Genomic DNA, 20,719 nt, shown 5'->3' with positions numbered 1-20,719 from the left:
ACCTACAGAGGGGGAACTGCTCCTTAAAGTAACTAACTTTGGCCTTCCGGATAGTGTGCGTGTGTCGAGCATTTCTCCAAATGCAATTCTTGAGGTGGAGTAACTCTGCTGCCTTGCTATGTTGTTGTCTTAGGTCTCTCTTTATGGAGTGTTGTCTTGTCGTGATGTGTGTTTTGTCTTATATTTATATTTTATTTATTTTTGTATTTTTAATCCCCCGTCCCCGCAGGAGGCTTTTTGCCTTTTGGTAGGCCGTCATTGTAAATAAGAATTTGTTCTTAACTGACTTGCCTAGTTAAATAAAGGCTAAATAAAATAAATAAATAAAAAAGAATGGCAAAGCTCCTGGGCCTGATGGCTTCCCTATTGAATTTAATAAAGCATATTCCTCTAATCTATCCCCTATCCTCAGCTCAATGTACAATGAAATCCTTTCTAGTCAGAAACTGCCCCAGACACTTACCCAGGCGACTATTTTGGTTTTGCTTGAAAAGGACAAGAATCTCCTAGACTGTGGCTTATACCACCCTATAAGCCTTTTGTGCTGTGATTATAAAATTCTCACTAAGGTCCTCTCGCGCTGTGTAGAGACAGTAGTACCTAATATAATTAACTCTGACCAAACCGGATTTATCTCAGGTAGGCAATCTTTCTATAAAATGAGCCAGCTATTTAATGTTGTCATCTCTCTTGATGCTGAGATGTCTTTTGACCGGGTTGAGTGGGAATATCTATTTACAGAACTAGAGAGATTTGGGTTTGTCCCGTCATTCCTTTCCTGGATTAAGATTTTGTGCTTGTCCCCAGTGGCTTCTGTTCGAACCAACAATGTTACCTCCAGCTACTTCTCTCTCCACAGGGGGGCCAGGCAGGGTTGCTGTTTCCCCCCTTTCCTATTTGATATGGCTATTGAGCCTCTTGCTATGTACTTATTCCAAATTATTCCCATTTTTCTTCCAAAGTCGATGTTCAAACAACTGGACAGCTACATTTTCAACTTAATTTGGAATAAGTCATATCCATGGATGAGAAAGGTATATTTAGAGAGACCTAAGCCCGTAGGCGGGCTGGGCCTTCCCAATTTTTTACACTACTATTGGTCAGCAAATATTTCTAAATGTGTTTATTTGGAAAAGCCTTCCAAATAAACTGTTTAGACAGGAAAAGCCTTCCAACTTTTCCTGTCTCGCTCCTGTCTCGCTCCTTTGCTCCCCACAGCCCATGAACCTTGGCATCCATGTTTTGAATCCCATTGTCAAGAACTCCCTTAAAATCTGGTCCCAATTCCGAAGCAAGCTGCTTTTCTCCATTAACATCTCTTCTCAGCGTCACAGATTGACATGGCATTCCTGTTCTAGTATAGGAATGGTCTGGTGTTTTTTTGTGACCTATTTGTTGATAACACGTTCATCTCATTCGATACTCTGAAGGTTGACCATAATATGCCCAATACCCACTTTTTTAGATATTGTCACGCCCTGGCCATAGAGGCTTTTATTCTCTATTTTGGTTAGGCCAGGGTGTGACTAGGGTGGGCATTCTAGTTTCTTTATTTCTATGTTTTCTGTTTCTATGTTTTGGCCGGGTATGGTTCTCAATCAGGGACAGCTGTCTATCGTTGTCTCTGATTGGGAATCATACTTAGGCAGCCTGTTTTGCCACCTTAGTTGTGGGTAGTTGACTTTGTTAGTGGCCTGTATAGCCCTAGTAAGCTTCACGTTCGTTTTTGTTATTTATTGTTTTGTTGGCGACATTTATACATTAAAAGAAATGTACGTCTACCACGCTGCACCTTGGTCCTGTCATTTCCGTTACGGCGTTCGTGACAGAACTACCCACCACAAACGGACCAAGCAGCGTGGTAAGGAGGAGTGAACATGGGAGGACATCCTGAATGGGAAAGGATCCTGGACGTGGGAGGAGATCCTGGCGGGAAAAGATCGCCTGCCCTGGGAGCAGGTGGAAACGGCGAGGAAAGCGGAGGCAGCGAGTAAAAGGGCCCAGGATTACACAGGGTCAAGGATGGCACGAAAGACCGGGAGGCCACTCCCCCCCCCCAAAAAATTGGGGGGCACACGAGGAGATTGGCTGAGTCAGGTTGGAGACCTGAGCCAACTCCTCGTGCTTACCGTAGGGAGCGTGGTACTGGTCAGGCACCGTGTTATGCGGTGGAGCGCACGGTGTCTCCAGGGCGCGTTCACAGCGCGGTGCGCTACATTCCAGCTCCCCGCATCGGCCGGGCTAGAGTGGGCATCCAACCAGGATGGATGGTGCCGGCTCAGCGGATCTGGCCGCCAGTGCGTCTCTACAGCCCAGGATATCTTGCGCCGGCTCTGCGCGCTGTGTCTCCGGTGCGTCTGCACAGCCCAGTGCGTCCTGTGCCAGCGCCCCGCCTTTGCCGGGCAAAGGTAACCATCCAGCCAGGACGGGTTGTGCAGGCTCTACGCTCGAGACCTCCAGTGCGCCTCCACGGCCCAGTGTATCCGGTGCCTGCTCCAAGAACCAGGCCTCTAGTATGTCTCCCCAGCCTGGTAAGCCCTGTGGCAGCTTCACCCACCAGGCTGTCCATACGTCTCCTCACTCTAGTGATGATCCATGGCACGAAGCCTCCATTGATGATCCATGGGGCGAAGCCTCCAGTGATGATCCATGGCACGAAGCCTCCAGTGGTTATCCATGGCACGAAACCTCCATTGATGATCCATGGCACGAAGCCTCCATTGATGATTCATGGCACGAAGCCTCCAGTGATGATCCATGGCACGAAGCCTCCAGTGATGATTCATGGCACGAAGCCTCCAGTGATGGTCCATGGCCCGGAGCCTGCAATAAGGATCCCTGTCTTAGGTCAGTTAGGATCACCACTTTATTTTAAGAATGTGAAATGTCAGAATAATAGTAGAGAGAATGATTTATTTCAGCTTTTATTTCTTTCATCACATTCCCAGTGGGTCAGAAGCTTCCACAAGCTTCCCACAATAAGTTGGGTGAATTTTGGCCCATTCCTCCTGACAGAGCTGGTGTAACTCAGTCAGATTTGTAGGCCTCCTTGCTCGCACACGCTTTTTCAGTTCTGCCCACACATTTTCTATAGGATTGAGGTAGGGCTTTGTGATGGCCACTCCAATACCTTGATTTTGTTGTCCTTAAGCCATTTTGCCACAACTTTGGAAGTATGCTTGGGGTCATTGTCCATTTGGAAGACCCATTTGTGACCAAGCTTTAACTTCCTGACTGATGTCTTGAGATGTTGCTTCAATATATCCACATATTTTCCATCCTCATGATGCCATCTATTTTGTGAAGTGCACCAGTCCCTCCTGCAGCAAAGCACCCCCACAACATGATGCTGCCACCCCCGTGCTTCACAGTTGGGATTGTGTTCTTCGGCTTGCTAGCATCCTCCTTTTTCCTCCAAACATAACAATGGTCATTATGGCCAACTGTTCTATTTTTGTTCCATCAGACCAGAGGACATTTCTCCAAAAAGTATGATCTTTGTCCCCATGTGCAGATGCAAACCGTAGTCTGGCTTTTTTATGGTGGTTTTGGAGCAGTGGCTTCTTCCTTGCTGAGCGGCCTTTCAGGTTATGTCGATATAGGACTCGTTTTACTGTGGATATAGATACTTTTGTACCTGTTTCCTCCAGCATCTTTACAATGTCCTCTGCTGTTGTCCTGCGATTGATTTGCACTGTTCGCACCAAAGTACGTTCATCTCTAGGAGACAGAACGCGTCTCCTTCCTGAGCGGTATGACGGCTGCGTGGTCCCATGGTGTTTATATTTGCGTACTATTGTTTGTACAGATGAACGTGGTACCTTCAAGCGTTTGGAAATTGCTCCCAAGGATGAACCAGACATGTGAACGTCTACAATTTATTTTCTGATGTTTTAGCTGATTTCTTTTGATTTTCCCATGATGTCAAGCAAAGAGGCACTGAGTTTGAAGGTAGGCCTTGAAATACATCCACAGATACACCTCCAATTGACTCAAATGATGTCAATTAGCCTATCAGAAGCTTCTAAAGCCATGACATCATTTTCTGGAATTTTCCAAGCTGTTTAAAGGCACAGTCAACTTAGTGTATGTAAACTTCTGACCCACTGGAATTGTGATACAGTGAATTATAAGTAAAAAAATCTGTCTGTAAACAATTGTTGGAAAAATGACTTGGGTCATGCACAAAGTAGATGTCCTAACCGACTTGCCAAAACTGTAGTTTGTTAACAAGAAATTTGTGGAGTGGTTGAAAAACAAGTTTTAATAACTGCAACCTAAGTGTATGTAAACTTATGAATTCAACTGTGTGTGTATATATATATATAGATAAAACCCTAACTGCACCTTAATGGCAATCTTAGCTAATGTTCTGGGAATGTTCCCGATTTTCTGGGTCTCCTGTGAAAGTAAAATCACATTAAACTGGAGTAAATGTGAAGAAATTTAGACTGTAATCAATGTCAATGATTTACTCTATACTGTGTGACATCTGTTACCACAAATAAGTTGAGTTTGCACCACACTAGGGGAACTTATTTAGACTTCCTGGGCCCCGGCCCAGTGGCTGTGTTCCCTGTTCCGGCCGGTCACTCTCCACACATTAGCGCTGGAGTATTAGTGGTTAGTGCCGCTCAACCTCTCCCGGGGCTGACCCTTTTTGTCAGTGTGACACAGTGGATCCGGGTGGCACTAATAGAGTTTTGGCTCGCTGCTACTCCCCAAGCCCACTGACTTTAACTCCCGATCCAGTCGCCAGTCTGACCGGCCATGCACCGCACCCACAGAACTAATTTCACGAAACACTGCCTCTCCCCATGCAAATTAAAGATGTTATCTTATCATACCCACTAATTAAAACGCCTGAAAGGAAATTGTTTGCCGCCATTACCATTTCAATTGGCACGTCCTAAATCTGTCGAATAGTGAAAGGGAAATTAATGCTTGGATAGGCGTCGCGCTATTGAAGCACAATTGGTAATTGGCTGGAGAAGACCTGGATTGTATTGGTAATAGTTTGGTGTTACCTGCATGGATGTTTACCTGATGGTAATTCACCTTATAAGCTTTCTCAATTTGTTCTTTGATACTCTGGCAACTGTTGTAGTCTGAGGGGTTTAATAAAAGTAGTATTATTTTAAAACAGGTGAATGATTTTTGGTAAAGTAAGTTCCTGTCTCTTATGTATGGATACTTTTTCTGTATTTGGCAGACCTGCCCTGCAATTGATGATAAAATGCACTCAGAGGTTCTCACTGTGTCAGTCTGTCTTCCCAATGAAAAACAAGTCTGGAGGTGGGCTGTACGCTCTAGTAAAGATCCACAGTTTTCCTCTCACATGTCTCATATTACTGTGGTTACACCTGTGCCAAACCTCAGCAGCCGTCTCCTGTCTCTGTTGTCTAATTTCAAAGATGACATCTGTACAGCTGTGGGTTTCTCAGCATGGTTTATCAGCGCTGTGCTGCTAACCTACACCGCAAGTCATTCCTCTTTGAAAAGTGGTTCATATCTTGTTTGTACTGTGGTCTTTCCCCGTTCTAAGGCAGATTGTGTCTTAACTGAACTAACTGTATGAAATGTATAAAGGTTTTTGAGACCAGAAAACATTAACATATTTTCAATTATATGCATATCTTTATTTCTTCACACTCCACATAGAAGTTGCCATTAAGTCAGGGATCGGCAACTTTGAAGGGAGTGGGGGCCACAAACAATCTGAAATCATGAGGGGCCGCAGTTGCCCGCGGGTCTGCGTACCCACATCCCCCCCATTCACACAAATCGAGCAAAACATTTTAGTGGCCCTCTTCTTGACAGCGGAGAGACATCTGCAATTCTACACATATTTCCATCGGGTGGAGAGAAATGTTTGCATGTTTTTAACATGATAAGAAGTTTAGATAGTTTAGCAGCCAGCTAACTTAACAATCAAAAATTATCAGTGACTGACATAACAAGAGAAAAACTGCTGATGCACAATCAAATTTCAAAATTGCACCTTGTGTATACTACTATTCTAACTCGAAACAGTAAGTTGAGACCCCGACTGAGTTTTTTTTGTTGGGGGAGGGGGGGATTGATCCGAGGGCCTACAAAATGTGGGCCGCCAGTTCCCCATTCCTGCATTAAGCAATGTGTTTTTTTCCTGCCTGGTGAAAGATGACATTACTTCTTACTTCGATGACAAATCCTTAGTGTAGTTGACTGACATATTGTCAATACAGCGTTCTTGCGCATGTTACATGTTGAATTGATGAGGCAAACAACGGGCAAACCCACTGACATGAGTCTCTCATCCAATATGTTTATCTTGAATTGAAAAGCAAGAGCTAATGACATTGCACTTTGATTGTTTGTCAAGGAAATTAAGTTTGTTTTCTGGACTCTAGTTGCTTTTACTCTGTAAATCCTCGGCTTTATAACAGAGGATTTGCATATTTTTGTTGGGGAGGATGCTAGATTATACATTTTAACAAAACAGTTTTTCGGACGACTGCTTGTAATCCTATTATAGCCAAATACTCATCTTCGCAGTATCATTGTAAGTTCCACCTTGCATCACTCTTTCTTGTGATCTGCAGCGAAAGATTACTAAGAAAAGAATAACATGAATTTCATACATTTGGTTGTGTTCTCCAGGGGTGATTTCTGCTATGTATGTTGTTCTTTAATAAAGTAGATGCGTCACTGCATGTACACCCAGAGGAACTCATCAAACAGTCTTTAAACAGTCATTTCAAGAACAAAAAGAAGCTGTGCTACATAACTCCCATCACAGACATCAATCCTGTGGCTTTGGCGGAGCACAGTCGCTAACAGCACGCTTGCTACATGTTTAACCACGAATGTAGGGTGGACCTGTTCTGTACTTGTTAACCCAGATTTAAAGCCCCCTCAACATGGCAGCTAAGATAATGAAGGCCCATATTATCGGACCTGACGTGGAGAAAGTTGCCTCACCACCATCTCCCCCCTTTATGTTGTCCTTGACGTGACAGTTGTGATTCCCCAGTAGAGCATGCTCTTCCTTTACCGTAATGACTACTACCGTGATTAAATAATGAGAGAAATTGCGCCTGGCAGCTTTTACCTTTTTTGTTATTTCTCCCCTCCCATGATAAATAATTGAATGTAAAGAGGTCAATGCAATACATGTCTGTCACGTCTCTCGTAAAGACAGGTTATGAGAGTGCCTGTCATCCCTTTTCACCCGGTGGATTTGTCCATTTAAATTTGACACGTTTCTATTGGTTTTGTTCTCTGGCATGTTCGTTTTGTAGGAACGCTGATGTATATATGGTCGTTTTCATATGGTAGCTTTCATACAGTGACTTCTTACTGGCCATAGAGATGTCCCTGCTTCTCTTAATGTTACCACATCAGTCCATCGTGTATGGTTCAGTCTATTTGTTTTCCTCATTCAATTTCACCTGTCAGTCCCAAGGGAAGGGATGTCATTTACAGTCAAGGAGAGATGAATTTGAGAGAAGCAATTGATAATTTCTCAGCTTTGACACCCAGGATAATATTAGAGTTGCTGTGATCTACACTGAAACCGGTGTGTCAACTGAGCTGGTTGCGTTCCAACTGGAAAAAAATCAATATTTTAGATGGCACCTTCCAATAGGCCCTAAACGGGTGATTTACCTCATTAAAACATGGTGAGGTATGGATTATTATCACCAAACCCTGATAGAGGATGATTAGGGATAATTGAAGGCAATCAGAAGCCTTTGAACATCAGCTAACCTCTGAGTTCCTGAGGAGACCTTTTCGTTAAGAAACACTTAAACGTAGAGAAAAGGTCTGCCTGTTTTGATTGGCCAGAGAAATGCCTGTGGACTTATTGAGGTAGGCTAACGAGAGCGAGATGACTTACTAAAACTGACCTAAAGGCTTTGATGCTTAAGTTCATCAGCAGAGGGTCCTGAAGGGAATATCCTGCCTTCATTAATGACGGACCTTTCAAATCAAAACCAAATCAAACTTTATTTGTCACATGCGCCGAATACAACGTGAAGACCTTACCGTGAAATGCTTACTTAGGGGCAGTATTGAGTAGCTTGGATGAAAGGTGCACAGAGGTGCCCATAGTAAACTGCCTGCTCCTCAGTCCCAGTTGCTAATATATGCATATTATTATTCGTATTGGATAGAAAACACTCTGAAGTTTCTAAAACTGTTTGAATGATGTCTGTGAGTATAACAGAACTCATATGGCAGGCAAAAACCTGAGAAAAAATCCAAACAGGAAGTGGGAATTCTGAGGTTGGTAGATTTTCAACACAGCCCCTATTGAACAAACAGTGGGATGTGGATGAGTTTGCACTTCCTATGGCTTCCACTAGATGTCAACAGTCTGTAGAACCTTGTCTGATGTCTCTACTGTGAAGTGGGGCCGAAGGAGACAGGAACTAGTCAGGTCTACCATGACCTGGCCATGCTCTGACCATGCGCGTTCACATGAGAGGGAGCTCTGTTCCATTGCATATCTGAAGTCAATGTAATTCTCCGGTTGGAACGTTACTGAAGATTTATGTTAAAAACATTCTAAAGATTGATTCAATACATCGTTTGACATGTTTCTACTGACTGTTACGGAACTTTTTGATATTTCGTCAGCTTTTAGTGAACGAGCTTTCTGACTTTGGTTTTGTTTTCCAAACACGCTAACAAAAATAGCTATTTGGACATAAATGATGGACATTACCGAACAAAACGAACATTTCTTGTGGAAGTGGGAGTCCTGGGAGTGCATTCTGACGAAGATCAGCAAAGGTAAGTGAAGATTTATAATGCTTTTTATGAGTTTTGTTGACTGCACAATTTGACGGGTAACTGTATGGCTTCCTTTTGTGGCTGAACGCTGTTCTCAGATTATTGAATATTGTGCTTTTGCCGTAAAGCTTTTTGAAATCTGACACAGCGGTTGCATTAAGAACAAGTGTATTTTTAATTCTATGTAAATCATGTATCTTTCATTAAAGTTTATGATGAGTATTTATGTTATTTGACATGGCTCTCTGCAATTTCTCTGGATATTTTGGAGGCATTTCTGAACATGGCGCCAATGTAAACTGAGGTTTTTGGATATAAATATGAACTTAATCGAACAAGACATATATGTATTGTGTAACATGAAGTCCTATGAGTGTCATCTGATGATGATCATCAAAGGTTAGTGATTAATTTTATCTCTATTTCTGCTTTTTGTGACTCCTGTCTTTGGCTGGAAAAATGACTGTTTTTCTGTGACTTTGCGGTGACCTAACATAATCGTTTGTGGTGCTTTCACTGAAAAGCCTATTTGAAATCGAACACTTTGGTGGGATTAACAACAAGATTACCTTTAAAATGGTATAAGATACATGTATGTTTGAGGAATTTTAATTATGAGATTTCTGTTGTTTGAATTTGGCGCCCTGCACTTTCACTGGCTGTTGTCATATCATCCCGGGATTGCAGTCATAAGAAGCAACAAAGCAGTTCAAGAAAGAGTTAAGAAAATATTTACCAAATAAACTAAATAAAAAAACTATAAAAAGTAACACAATAAAATAACAATAACGAGACTACATACAGGTCGTACCGGTACCGAGTCAATGTGCAGGTTAGTCAAGGTAATTTATACATGTAGGTAGGGGTGCAGTGACTATGCATAGATAATAAACGTAGCAGCAGTGTAAACAAATTAATGGGGGGGTCAATGTAAAAAGTCCGGTGGCCATTTGATTAATTGTTCAGCAGGCTTATGGCTTGGGGGTAGAAGCTGTTAAGGAGCCTTTTGGTCCTAGACTTGGCACTCCGGTACTGCTTGCCGTGCGGTAGCAGAAAAAACAGTCTATGACTTGGGTGACTGGGGTCTTTGACAGTTTTTTGGGCTTTCCTCTGACACAGCCTTGTATATATGTCCTGGATGGCAGGAAGCTTGGCCCCAGTAACACACTACTCTCTGTAGTGTGTTATGGTCGGATGCCGAGCATTTTCCATATCAGGCGGTGATGCAACCAGTCAGGATGGTCTCGATGGTGCAGCTGACCTCCTCCCTATAGGCGTTCTCATCGCTCCAGACCGAGCATCAGCTGGTCTGGACGACTGTGAGATAACGCTCTCGGTAGCCGATGTGAGCAAGACCTTTAAACAGGTCAACATTCACAAAGCAGCGGGGCCAGATGGATTACCAGGACGTGTACTCAAAGCATGCGCTGACCAACTGGCAAGTGTCTTCACCGACATTTTCAACCTCTCCCTGACCAAGTCTGTAATACCGACATGTTTCAAGCAGACCACCATAGTCCCAGTGGTGCCCAAGGAAGCGAAGGTAACCTGCCTAAGGTAACCTGCCACGTCTGTAGCCATGAAGTACTTTGACTGGCTGGTCATGGCTCACATCAACACCATTATCCCAGAAACCCTAGACCCACTCCAATTTGCATACCGCCCCAACAGATCCACAGATGATACAATCTCTATTGCACTCCACACTGCCCTTTTCCACCTGGACAAAAGGAACACCCAGGTGAGAATGCTATTAATTGACAACAGCTCAGCGTTCAACACCATAGTGCTTTCAAAGCTCATCAATAAGCTAAGGACCCTGGACCTAAACACCTCCCTCTGCAACTGGATCCTGGACTTCCTGATGGGACAAAACCTGTTCTCTGAAAAACCAAAATCTCTGAAAAGATTTGGCATGGGTCCTCAGATCCTCAAATGGTTCTACAGCTGCACCATCGAGAGCATCCTGACTGGTTGCATCACTGCCTTGTATGCCAACTGCTCGGCCTCCGACCGCAAGGCACTACAGAGGGTAGTGCGAACGGCCCAGTACATCACTGGAGCCAAGCTCCCTGCCATCCAGGACCTTTATACCAGGCGGTGTCAGAGGAAGTCCCTAAAAATTGTCAGACTCCAGCCACCCTAGTCATACTGTTCTCTCTGCTACCGCACGGCAAACAGTACCAGAGCGCCAAGTATAGGTCCAAGAGGCTTCTAAACAGCTTCTACCCCCAAGCATTAAGATTCCTGAACACCTAATTAAATGGCTACCCAGACTATTTGCATTGTCCCCCCTTTGACACCGCTGCTACTCTCTGTTGTTATCATCTATGCATAGTCACTTTAATAACTCTACCCACATGTACATATTGCCTCAACTAACCGGTGCCCCCACACATTGACTCTGTACCGGTACCCCCCTGTATATAGTCTCACTATTGTTATTTTACTGCTGCTCTTTAATTACTTGTTACTTTTATTTCTCATCTGTATTTTTAATTTTTCTATATATATTTTTTAAACTGCATTGATGGTTAGGGGCTCTTAAGTAAGCATTTCACTGTAAGGTCTACTACACCTGTTGTATTCGGCGCATGTGACTAATACTATTTTATTTTATTTGAAATAGAAGTACAGGGTTCAAAGAAATACAGTTGAACCCTTATTTACTAGAAAACAGTTCTCTAACCTTTCATTTGAGCTCCATGGTCATCCAAGAATTTGAATTAATGTGGAGCTTGAACAGTACCTGTCATTCATCACCATTGGCCATGGTTACCATGCATTTGCATCATTTATTTCAGAAACTGACTTGATAGTTTGAGTAAAAAATGATATTCTTGATTACTGACTATAGGTTATGAGGAAAAAAGGCATTTGTTTTCAATTCAGTACAGTGTACTTGAGTTGTACATACATTTCCCCCAAAGTGGAAGCCAGAATGAGAACATCATTTTTGGAATGCCTACTTCTTCTTGCTGATTTTCAGGGGGTTTCGGGGAGCTTACTTGCTGATGCAAATGTGAAAATGTTGCCTTCCTGACAAAATGTGATAATGCAGTAGGCCGGCAGAGATGAGGAAAGTGTTTCCGGCTGGGAGGTGGCACTTGCCAACTCTGGAGCAGCTGCTATCGGCCCTGACATTTTAGTGCCTGCTGTCCATTAGTGGCACATGGCTTGCCCACAGCACTGAACGGTGGTGAGCCTAGCGCCCACCACCAGTTTGTTAGCATGCTTATGTCAGGAGACTGTCAGTGCTTCTACAGACAGGACTGTTGTGGCCTATGGGACCTCAGACATTGCTTTTAGACCAATCTGTGTTTTTGAAATTATAGTTATTTTCCTTTTGGGTATGCATGGAAAGGCTGTCATTTTTTTATGTTTAATATACTGTATGCAAATTGCACATTTTCAATGTTTGTTCTGATGTGAGGTTGTGCCTAGCAATTTGTAAACCAGGGCCACGTTCGGGTTTCCAGGAAACTGGAGAAAACTGAAAAAGTACTACTTGAACTAGTAGGAACTCATACATTTGTCCTCAAAACTGACGACAACCCTTCTGTATGTGTTATCCAGGTGTGGAAGCGCTCTGGAGCCTGGTTCTACAAGTTCATGCCCAAGTACGTGTACCCTGGGAAGGAGGGGCCGAGTGGTGCTCCTCTGGGACTGCGAGGAGCCAATGGAGAAGGGCAGAAGATGGCCAGGAGTTCCACTGTCAGCCGCACCTACACATGGGCACACAGCAAAGGTCAGTCAGTCACTCCCCATGTCCACTGTAATGCAGTTATTCCTTATTTGGAATAGTTTAAAATGGGTACATTTGGGGTCCTTTTACGGCTTCTTTTGAGACATGCTTGAACTGAAAAAAAACATCAGTTCTTAATAAGACAGAAATTCATCATGATTTCAGTTTGTTCTTGTAAAGTTACAAAACAGTGACATAGAGATGACCTTAGATTTTAGAATACTTTTTAAGTCCATGTTTGATTAGGATGAAGCTTCACTGGGCGTGTCCGAAAACTCATACTATTAGTAAGCTTTTTGGGTAGTAAAGAAAAGAGTATAATAGTATGTGAAATTGTTACAAATTAGTACATTAAATGCCAGGATGTCATATTTATTTACGTTTTTCATTTAGCATGAATTCGCTGCACACTATTGAGGAAAATAGTAGTATTTTCCTACACACGTGATTGACAAAAGCTGATAATTGGATAAAGGGGATGGGCTGTGGTTTAATGAATGAATGGTGTGGAACAACCAAATTGCACTTAAGATAACGCCTTCTTTGCATGGATTAGCTTAGTATGTTGTTTTGTTGCTTACATACATTTTTACTGAATAGTATGTTCTAAATAGTGTGTAGTATGGTTAGTACATAGTATACACTGAGTGTACAAAACAGTGTTCTTTCCATGACACACTGACGAGCTGAATCCAGCTGAAAGCTATGATCCCTTATTGATGTCATTTGTTAAATCCACTTCAATCAGTGTCGATAAAGTAGAGGAGACAGTTTAAAGAATGATTTTTAAGCCTTGAAACAATTGAGACATGGATTGTGTGTGTGCCATTCGTATGTTCCAGACGCACCAGTTTGAGTGTGTCAAGAACTGCAATGCTGCTGGGTTTCCCGTGCGTATCAAGAATGGTTCACCACCCAATGGACATCCAGTCAACTCCTCATTTTGTTGTTTTACTCTCACAGTTTTAGAGAAGCAAGGTTAAGAAATGTTTGTTCTGATATGTGTGGGCTGCTTCAGATCCAATATCTTCTCCCTACAAGGGAAGGTGAATCCAGATCTTTGTTGCCATTTATCTTCAGTTGTCAAATCTGATAACATGACAATGGTAACAGGGAGATGCATCATCGTCACTGTCTATTGTCTCTGTGGAGCTACAGTATAACACATTCTATATATTATCTGCAGTTGTGCTTTGGATGCACCTTACAATCACTATAGCATTTTGATTAAAACGTGGACACTGTTACTCTCACAGCTTTAAAACCAACAAGGTCAAAAGTATCATCGCCTTAGAATGCAAGTCTCCCTTTCTAAAGGCCTTATCTATTTTCTCTATGGAGTTTCTCAGGGCCAAGCTCCTCATCTCTGATGTTGAATGGCTAGCTAGGGGCCTCTGAGCTCCATTATGCCACATATTTGCTATGAGTCACCTGGGGAATGAACAAACAGCCTTTGATGCAAGGCCACAGATGTGTTTCTGACCGTCCTCCTAAGCTATTCTAAAAGTGTTTGTTGCTGCATTTTCCTCAATAGATATGTGAGCGTCTCCTCTGTTTATTCTCTATCACAAGGCCTGCTTTCTGACATTGAATTCATGTTCTCAAACCTTTGCATACATGTATGTTAATTGGCCCCAAATTGAAAGTGAGGTGACGCCCCTCAGACCACCTCTTAAACTGCATCATATTTATGACCGCATCTTGAAAGAGAAAGAAACCCCACTGCATTATTGCCAGGACTGGTCCATTAATAAAGATCAAATTGATGTCAAATACTACCTGAAATATCGAGCAGCTGGTTGCAATTTGCTTAACCCTTTTAAAAAGAGCGAGCACAAAAGAACGATTTATGCTAAATAAATTGGGTGTAACACGGATAAAAACCCAACGATCTGTTATTCTTGATTCAATGAAGTAGTTCAGTGTGTGTTGTGCATGTGTGCTGCATAGCACACTCACTGTACCTTGTGTGTTTGTGCATATCCTGTATAGTTCAATACACATGAACTGTGTGTGTGTGTGTGTGCGTGTGCATGTGTGTCTTTTTATGTATACGGTAGGTCACTACACATCTGCCTGTCAGGGTGTAGACCTGTGGGATTTTTAAGGGGATTTCTATAAAGTCTCCCTTCATGGGGCTGAGAAAAAAAAATGTTTTAAAGCTACTTTCCTACTATTCTACACATTTTACCGTTTTAAAGATAGTTCCCTGCAATTTTACACATTTTGCCATAGCTTATGCTGTGTTATTATGCTATCTGAGTGACTCAAACATTATAACAAAATCATTGAGGGCCCCATGCCAAGACATTTATTTTGGGAATTTTAGATTCTCTGACTGTCTAGTTTTTTTTATTGTTGTTTGTTAGTTCTGAATGATGATCTTATTTAAACATACAGTATCTATAGTTCTGTTATATTTTCAACATACTTTATATATGTTTTTTGTTGTTTTAAGTTTACACTGCCAACATTTTACCATCATGAAAATGTTAATCATATCTTTTTAAAATATATTTCTTGGAGTGGCGGCAACGATTTAGCACCAGCGGCTTGCCACTGCTAAATGAATATAGGGGAAACACTGAAATATAATCATTACAATATGAATCATACACCAAGTACATTCATATTTGAGACTGTATTAACATACTGTCTACTGTTATTTCACATTACAGACAAACTAGGTTCCCAAACAGTCATCTTTTCATCAGCACTTCAGAAGACACTACACACGCACACATTACATAGCATTACACATTTCACATTACATCATATAGCATGAGCTATGGGCTTATCACATTTGGGCCCGCTTCACATGTGCTTTCCAATAGTCCAGGCGGAGTCATGGTCAGCCATTGTGGTCCCAGCGAAAAGCACGGGTGGGATCAGATGGTGCCGGCAGTTCCGGCTGTGACCTGTGTGCACCGTGGCCCACCGCCTCGGTGCAGGTGAGCGGATACAGAGCTGCAGAGGCAGGGGAGGGCTCACCGCGAAACAATCTGGACACAGACTCCAGAAGGTGTAAAAGCTGATCTGAGTATAGTTTTTAGGAGCTAAGGAAGTATGCAATGTGACACCACACTGCGTCAGTGGAAAGTACAAGGGGACTCTGCAGGGTTGTAGTACTGTAAGTGCGACATTTTTGTATCGCAAAATAATTGTGCAAAGAGCAACAACAAAAAAAAATAGATTTTATTTTATTTATTACAAAAAACACAAGGAAGGGGTAACATTAAAGTATTAGAACATGAAGGACAAACAATACAACATCAAGAGCAAAAAATTACTATAAACCTCATTCTGGCAGCATGATTTGATTTGAGTGATTGGAGTGACGCATCTTAATCTTATGAACTATAAAGTCACAAATAAGATTTTTGAACCACATGGATTTTTTGGGTTGGGATTGATGGGCTTTTGTGATTCAGTCTTCCCACATCCATAGTAGTGATTTCCATGCATTTACCTGTATAGGCTACTTATCTAGTGCATCTATAACACAGAAATGGAATTCGGAACCAATTCCCACCTTGTTTTGTGAGCGGGCATGCACTGATATCGCTCCCTACCTCTCTTCCTAGTCATGAAGGGCTCTCATCAGGGAAGTGTGAGATTGAGCAATGAGAGCACTGGTCTGGCCTCAGTCCTATTTCCAGCTTCAGGTGGAGCCTTGTGGCTGTTGCACAGCATGTAGAGACACTGGGCTCTAAAGATAGGGAGATGATTCACTGTCTAATGACTGGCTCGGCTCATTAAAATATCCACCAGTTTAGAACACTTAGAATACAGAGGATTCTGAGTTTGGAGGACGGGTTTGTTTTACTTACGATGCTTTGTGTGGGTGGGTGGATGCTTCAACCATTTTTTTGTTTGTTTGTGAGTCGTGTGCGTGTTCATGTATTAATCAACCTTTTTTTTTACGAGGCACGAAACCAGTCATTTTACTAACAACAACCATGTCCAAATAGCATCTTGCTTATTATTCATTGACCTGTGTTGTTTTGACTCGGCCATAGATAAAGCTATTGTGCTTGACCTCGCCCCACCTATCTAGATGAATGCAGTGGCGTGCCGTGGGCCTGGGGCCTGGGCCTTCAGTGAGGTACTACACAGTCCCACCCGAATTAATCCACCTCATTATGATGCCATGGCTCTAGACACTATACATTTAGACAGAAACGCAGTATAACCAGGCGTTGCGTCACCTTGAAATTGACAAATTGACATTTTTGGGTAAACAGTGTTTACCCAAAAACATGACACAATCAATGAGTCTTTTCAATATTTCCCTTCACCTTTTCATTGTGCAGCTCTGTTGCCCTGCGCGCTTGTTCTTTGAGCTGTAGATCCACTCCGGTGTCCCCAAAAGTTTTCAAAAGCACCATTGCTTGTTAGTGCCCAGCCGTACTTTGGTGTCTCGTTGCTGCCTTGGTTAGACAACTCAAGTTTGCAAAGTCAGTGTGGCTCCAAACACCAAATCGATCACTTGCAAATAATAGGCATTCCCAGCAGTACAGTTTGCAGTGCTTCTCGGAGCCAAGGAGCCTGTGAGCCATTGACAGCGCTCGTAGTTGAAACTTTGAAAGTGGCGAGCGAACGAAGCCCTTTCCCGCCTGTGACAGGCTTTGTGGCTTCGGGCGACCTCTCCTTACAATGTCTAACTTTTCTTGAAAAGTTCGTCTTGAGAATGGCGTTATAATTATATCCTCGACCAAATCGATATCTTCTCCTCCTTCCGCCATTGTGGGTTGAAAAAACAGCTTAGTAGTACGCAAATTAATTCGTTTATCAAATTCAGTTTCCTAGATCTCCATAGGACCTGCCTCTCAATATTGGTAATCCAATCAAAAGACGTGCACGCACTACGCCTGCTAGCGGCTCCTGTGTAACACTGGAGCCAGCCAGCAGGCGTACAATAGCCAACTCTAAAGCTGATTGGTTGACACTAAATTTTCATTTCCATTCACTATAAGCTACAAGCGCCCGCACTGTTGATTCTGAAGGCCTGAGGGCAGATTTTAGACCCCTGGCAACACATGATGGCTGAATATGATTGGATAAAAGATCTAACATAAAGACCAGCCCTCCAAATCTCAACCTGGGGCTGGAAGCAGTGCAACCAAGAGGAAAGCTATGAAATGAAGAGTATAACTCTTACTCTGGGGAATAATTCAATACATATTTGTGGGAAAATATATAAAAAAAATATATATATATTCTGATGATGTTTAGGCCAGCAGAGAAGGCCTTGCAGGCCCTGACGGCCCACCACTGGATGAATGGTGTGAGTCCCAAATGGCACCCTCTTCCCTATATAGTGCACTTTATAGGAAATAGAGTGCCATTTGAGATGCAGCCTTATTGTCTGGGGCTACATTTCGGTTGGCTCCGACTATCTATCAGCTCTTCCTCCATGGTGAAATGCCCCAAGATCATTTGAATTAATTTCCCTGGGTTAATCAGAGATCATTTATGGGTTTCATAAAAATGGGTTTCATTAGTGTGCCTGAAATTCTGTATTTGACTGTGCTAACCAAGTAAAGATCATAATACCCCGCTATTGATGAGTTTATAGAAGGCAATGGGTGGTTATTTTAGGATGGAGGGACGTGGGATTGACATGGAGGGAGAGGGAGAGTTGCTCTGTCTCTGGACAATATCTTTTGGATCTCCATTCAGTCAAAGGTTGAAATGGGAAATGCCCTCTGTTCTCTGTTGAGGGGGATTTACCACCACAAACCGATGCTGGCACTAAGGTTGCATTCAACGAGCTGTATAGGACCATAAGCAAACAATAAAATACAAATGCACATCCAGAGCCGGCGTTCCTAGTGTCTGGTGATTTATTTTTACCAGCATGTCACCTGTGCAACTAAAAGCAAAAAAACACTTCATCACCTTTACTCCACACATAGAAACTCATACAAATCTCTCCCTCGCCCTCCATTCGGCAAATCTGACCAAATCAAACTATCCTTCTGCTTACAAGCAAAATTTCAAACAGGAAGTACCAGTGACGCGCACAATATGGAAGTGTTCCGATGAAGCAGATGCTAACCTACAGGACTGTTTCACTAGCACAGACTGGAATATGTTCTGGGATTCATCCGATAACATTGAGGAGTTTACCACATCAGTCAGCGGCTTCATTAATAAGTGCATCGACAACGTCAACCACGTCGTGACCGTACGTACATATCCCAACTGAACTAAAGGCTAGAACTGCTGCTTTCAAGGAGCGGGACACTAATCCAGACGCTTATAATAAATTCCGTTATGACCTCCAATTAGCCATCAAACTGTCAATACAGGGCTAAAATATTGGCCCCCAAAAAATGTGTTGTCTGGTAAAAAATCTGAGTGGCTGGTAGATTTAAAAAAAAAAAATCTACCTGCCACTGTGGCCGGTTGACCAACAAGTTAGTTTCAGGCCCGGAACAGGACCCTGAACAGCTTCTACCCCCAGGCCATAAGACTGCTAAATAGTTAGTCCGGGTAGCTATTGGTTAACTATTTAACTATCTACATTGACCCTTTTTGCAACTCTTTTGACTCATCACATAGCCACTGCTATGTCACTTTAGGGATAAAGTGCCTAATCACCCTACTTATATGTAAATATCTACCTCAATTTCCTCGTTCCCCTGCACATTGACTCGGTACTGGTACCCCGTGTATATAGCCAAGTTATCGTTACTCATTGTGTCAGTATTTCACTGTTAGTCTACTTCTGTTGTTTACGAAGCATGTGACAAATACATTTAGATTTGATCTTGATTCAGGTCTTTTTAATCAAGTGGACCTGTCCCACATCCATTCTCCTTTTACCATACTGCTGTTCTGTTTTAAGGCTATCGGTAACAGTGATTTTGAATTACAAAACTGTTCAATCTCCTTGGCTTTGTCTATAGCTTTAATAGTAAGGAAGGTCAATGGCTTTGTATATCATTGCTCAGAAGAATTCTATAACCCTGCCACTGCATGTCATCATGACCATCAATTAAATGTGCTTTCATTGACTTGGGTGACAATCTCCCCATTCCCACTGACAGGATGAATCTCTCGTACTAAGTGATGTGCCTGAATACTAAATGCTCCATTTGGCAACTAAAAAGGGAGGCATTTCAATCTGTAATTCAGGATAAACACTGCATAAATTCACACTGTGTGTTTTCCTACTCCGACACCCATTTAAACATCACGCTTTGAAGATGATGATAAATATTGAAAAACGCCAATGAACATTCCTTGCCCGTGAGTTGTGCTTAAAACGAGCTGTTCAGAGGTATGAGTCATATTCGAAGTGGACAAGATCAATTGAAATTAGAGATCTCGCTCTTGCTCTCCCTCTCTCTTTGGAGACCCCATGTTTCTGCATAAGTGGTAGAGATAGCCAGCCTGCCGGTGATGCTACCAATCATTCAACAGGGCCTTCCAAATTGGCTCACAGAGACAGGGAGCAATAAGAAAACTTGACAGAACAACCACGCTTTTAACGCAGACGCCATCTGTGGCGTAGGCTCGAGACGGTGACTCAAAAAAAAATATTTGGCCAAATGTCTTCCGAGGTAGATTTTATTTTTATGATGGAGAGGGTAACACCGCTTTCCTAGTCAGACCTCAACGTGACCCATGCGCTTTATTGTGTTTGTTCAAATGAAGCGCTAAAATGGCTGCCGTGTGCATTCCCACAGTACTGCAGGTGCAATACACATACTGTACTACTGGATGAAGACTTACCACTATACCATTTAGTGTCATTAGATCTTATGAAATATGCCTCTCAGTTTTGTCATCACTGTCATGGCAAATAACTGCATGTCAGTGTAAAGGTCTTGAAAGCATTCTTTCAAAAGAATGGCCAGCAACGTGCCAGATTTGTTGTAATGCTGACAAATTATGTTGAAGTACATCACATATAACAACACATTTCACTGCACCTCTCCGGTGTGTGTGACAATACATATTTTTTTATATTTTTTTTTATACTAGCATACAACACATAGTGCTGGAGGTCAAGTTAGTTAGGAGGCATTTCAATCTGTAATTCAGGATAGTTGTTAGTTAGAGGTCAAGATTTAACATGTCGCTCTATCTAAGAAGTCTGTAATTTGTATTTGGCGCCATCTACTCCATCAAGCAAATGTATTTATAAAGCCCTTCTTACATCAGCTAATGTCACAAAGTGCT

At 42.4% G+C, this 20,719-nt stretch overlaps 1 protein-coding gene across 1 annotated transcript in view; it reads left to right on the top strand.

The window, feature by feature from the left end:
- Positions 1-20,719, top strand: part of LOC120056777 (rab effector Noc2-like) — a 60,204-nt gene that overhangs the window by 23,384 nt on the left and 16,101 nt on the right. Inside the window, exon 6 of the mRNA XM_039004982.1 lies at positions 12,358-12,529. Coding sequence (XP_038860910.1) covers positions 12,358-12,529 — 172 coding nt within the window. The remainder of the gene's footprint in view (positions 1-12,357; positions 12,530-20,719) is intronic.

The sequence above is a fragment of the Salvelinus namaycush genome, chromosome 12, assembly GCF_016432855.1.
Source record: "Salvelinus namaycush isolate Seneca chromosome 12, SaNama_1.0, whole genome shotgun sequence".
Classification (NCBI taxonomy): domain Eukaryota; kingdom Metazoa; phylum Chordata; class Actinopteri; order Salmoniformes; family Salmonidae; genus Salvelinus; species Salvelinus namaycush.
This window is presented reverse-complemented; position numbering and strand designations above follow the sequence as displayed.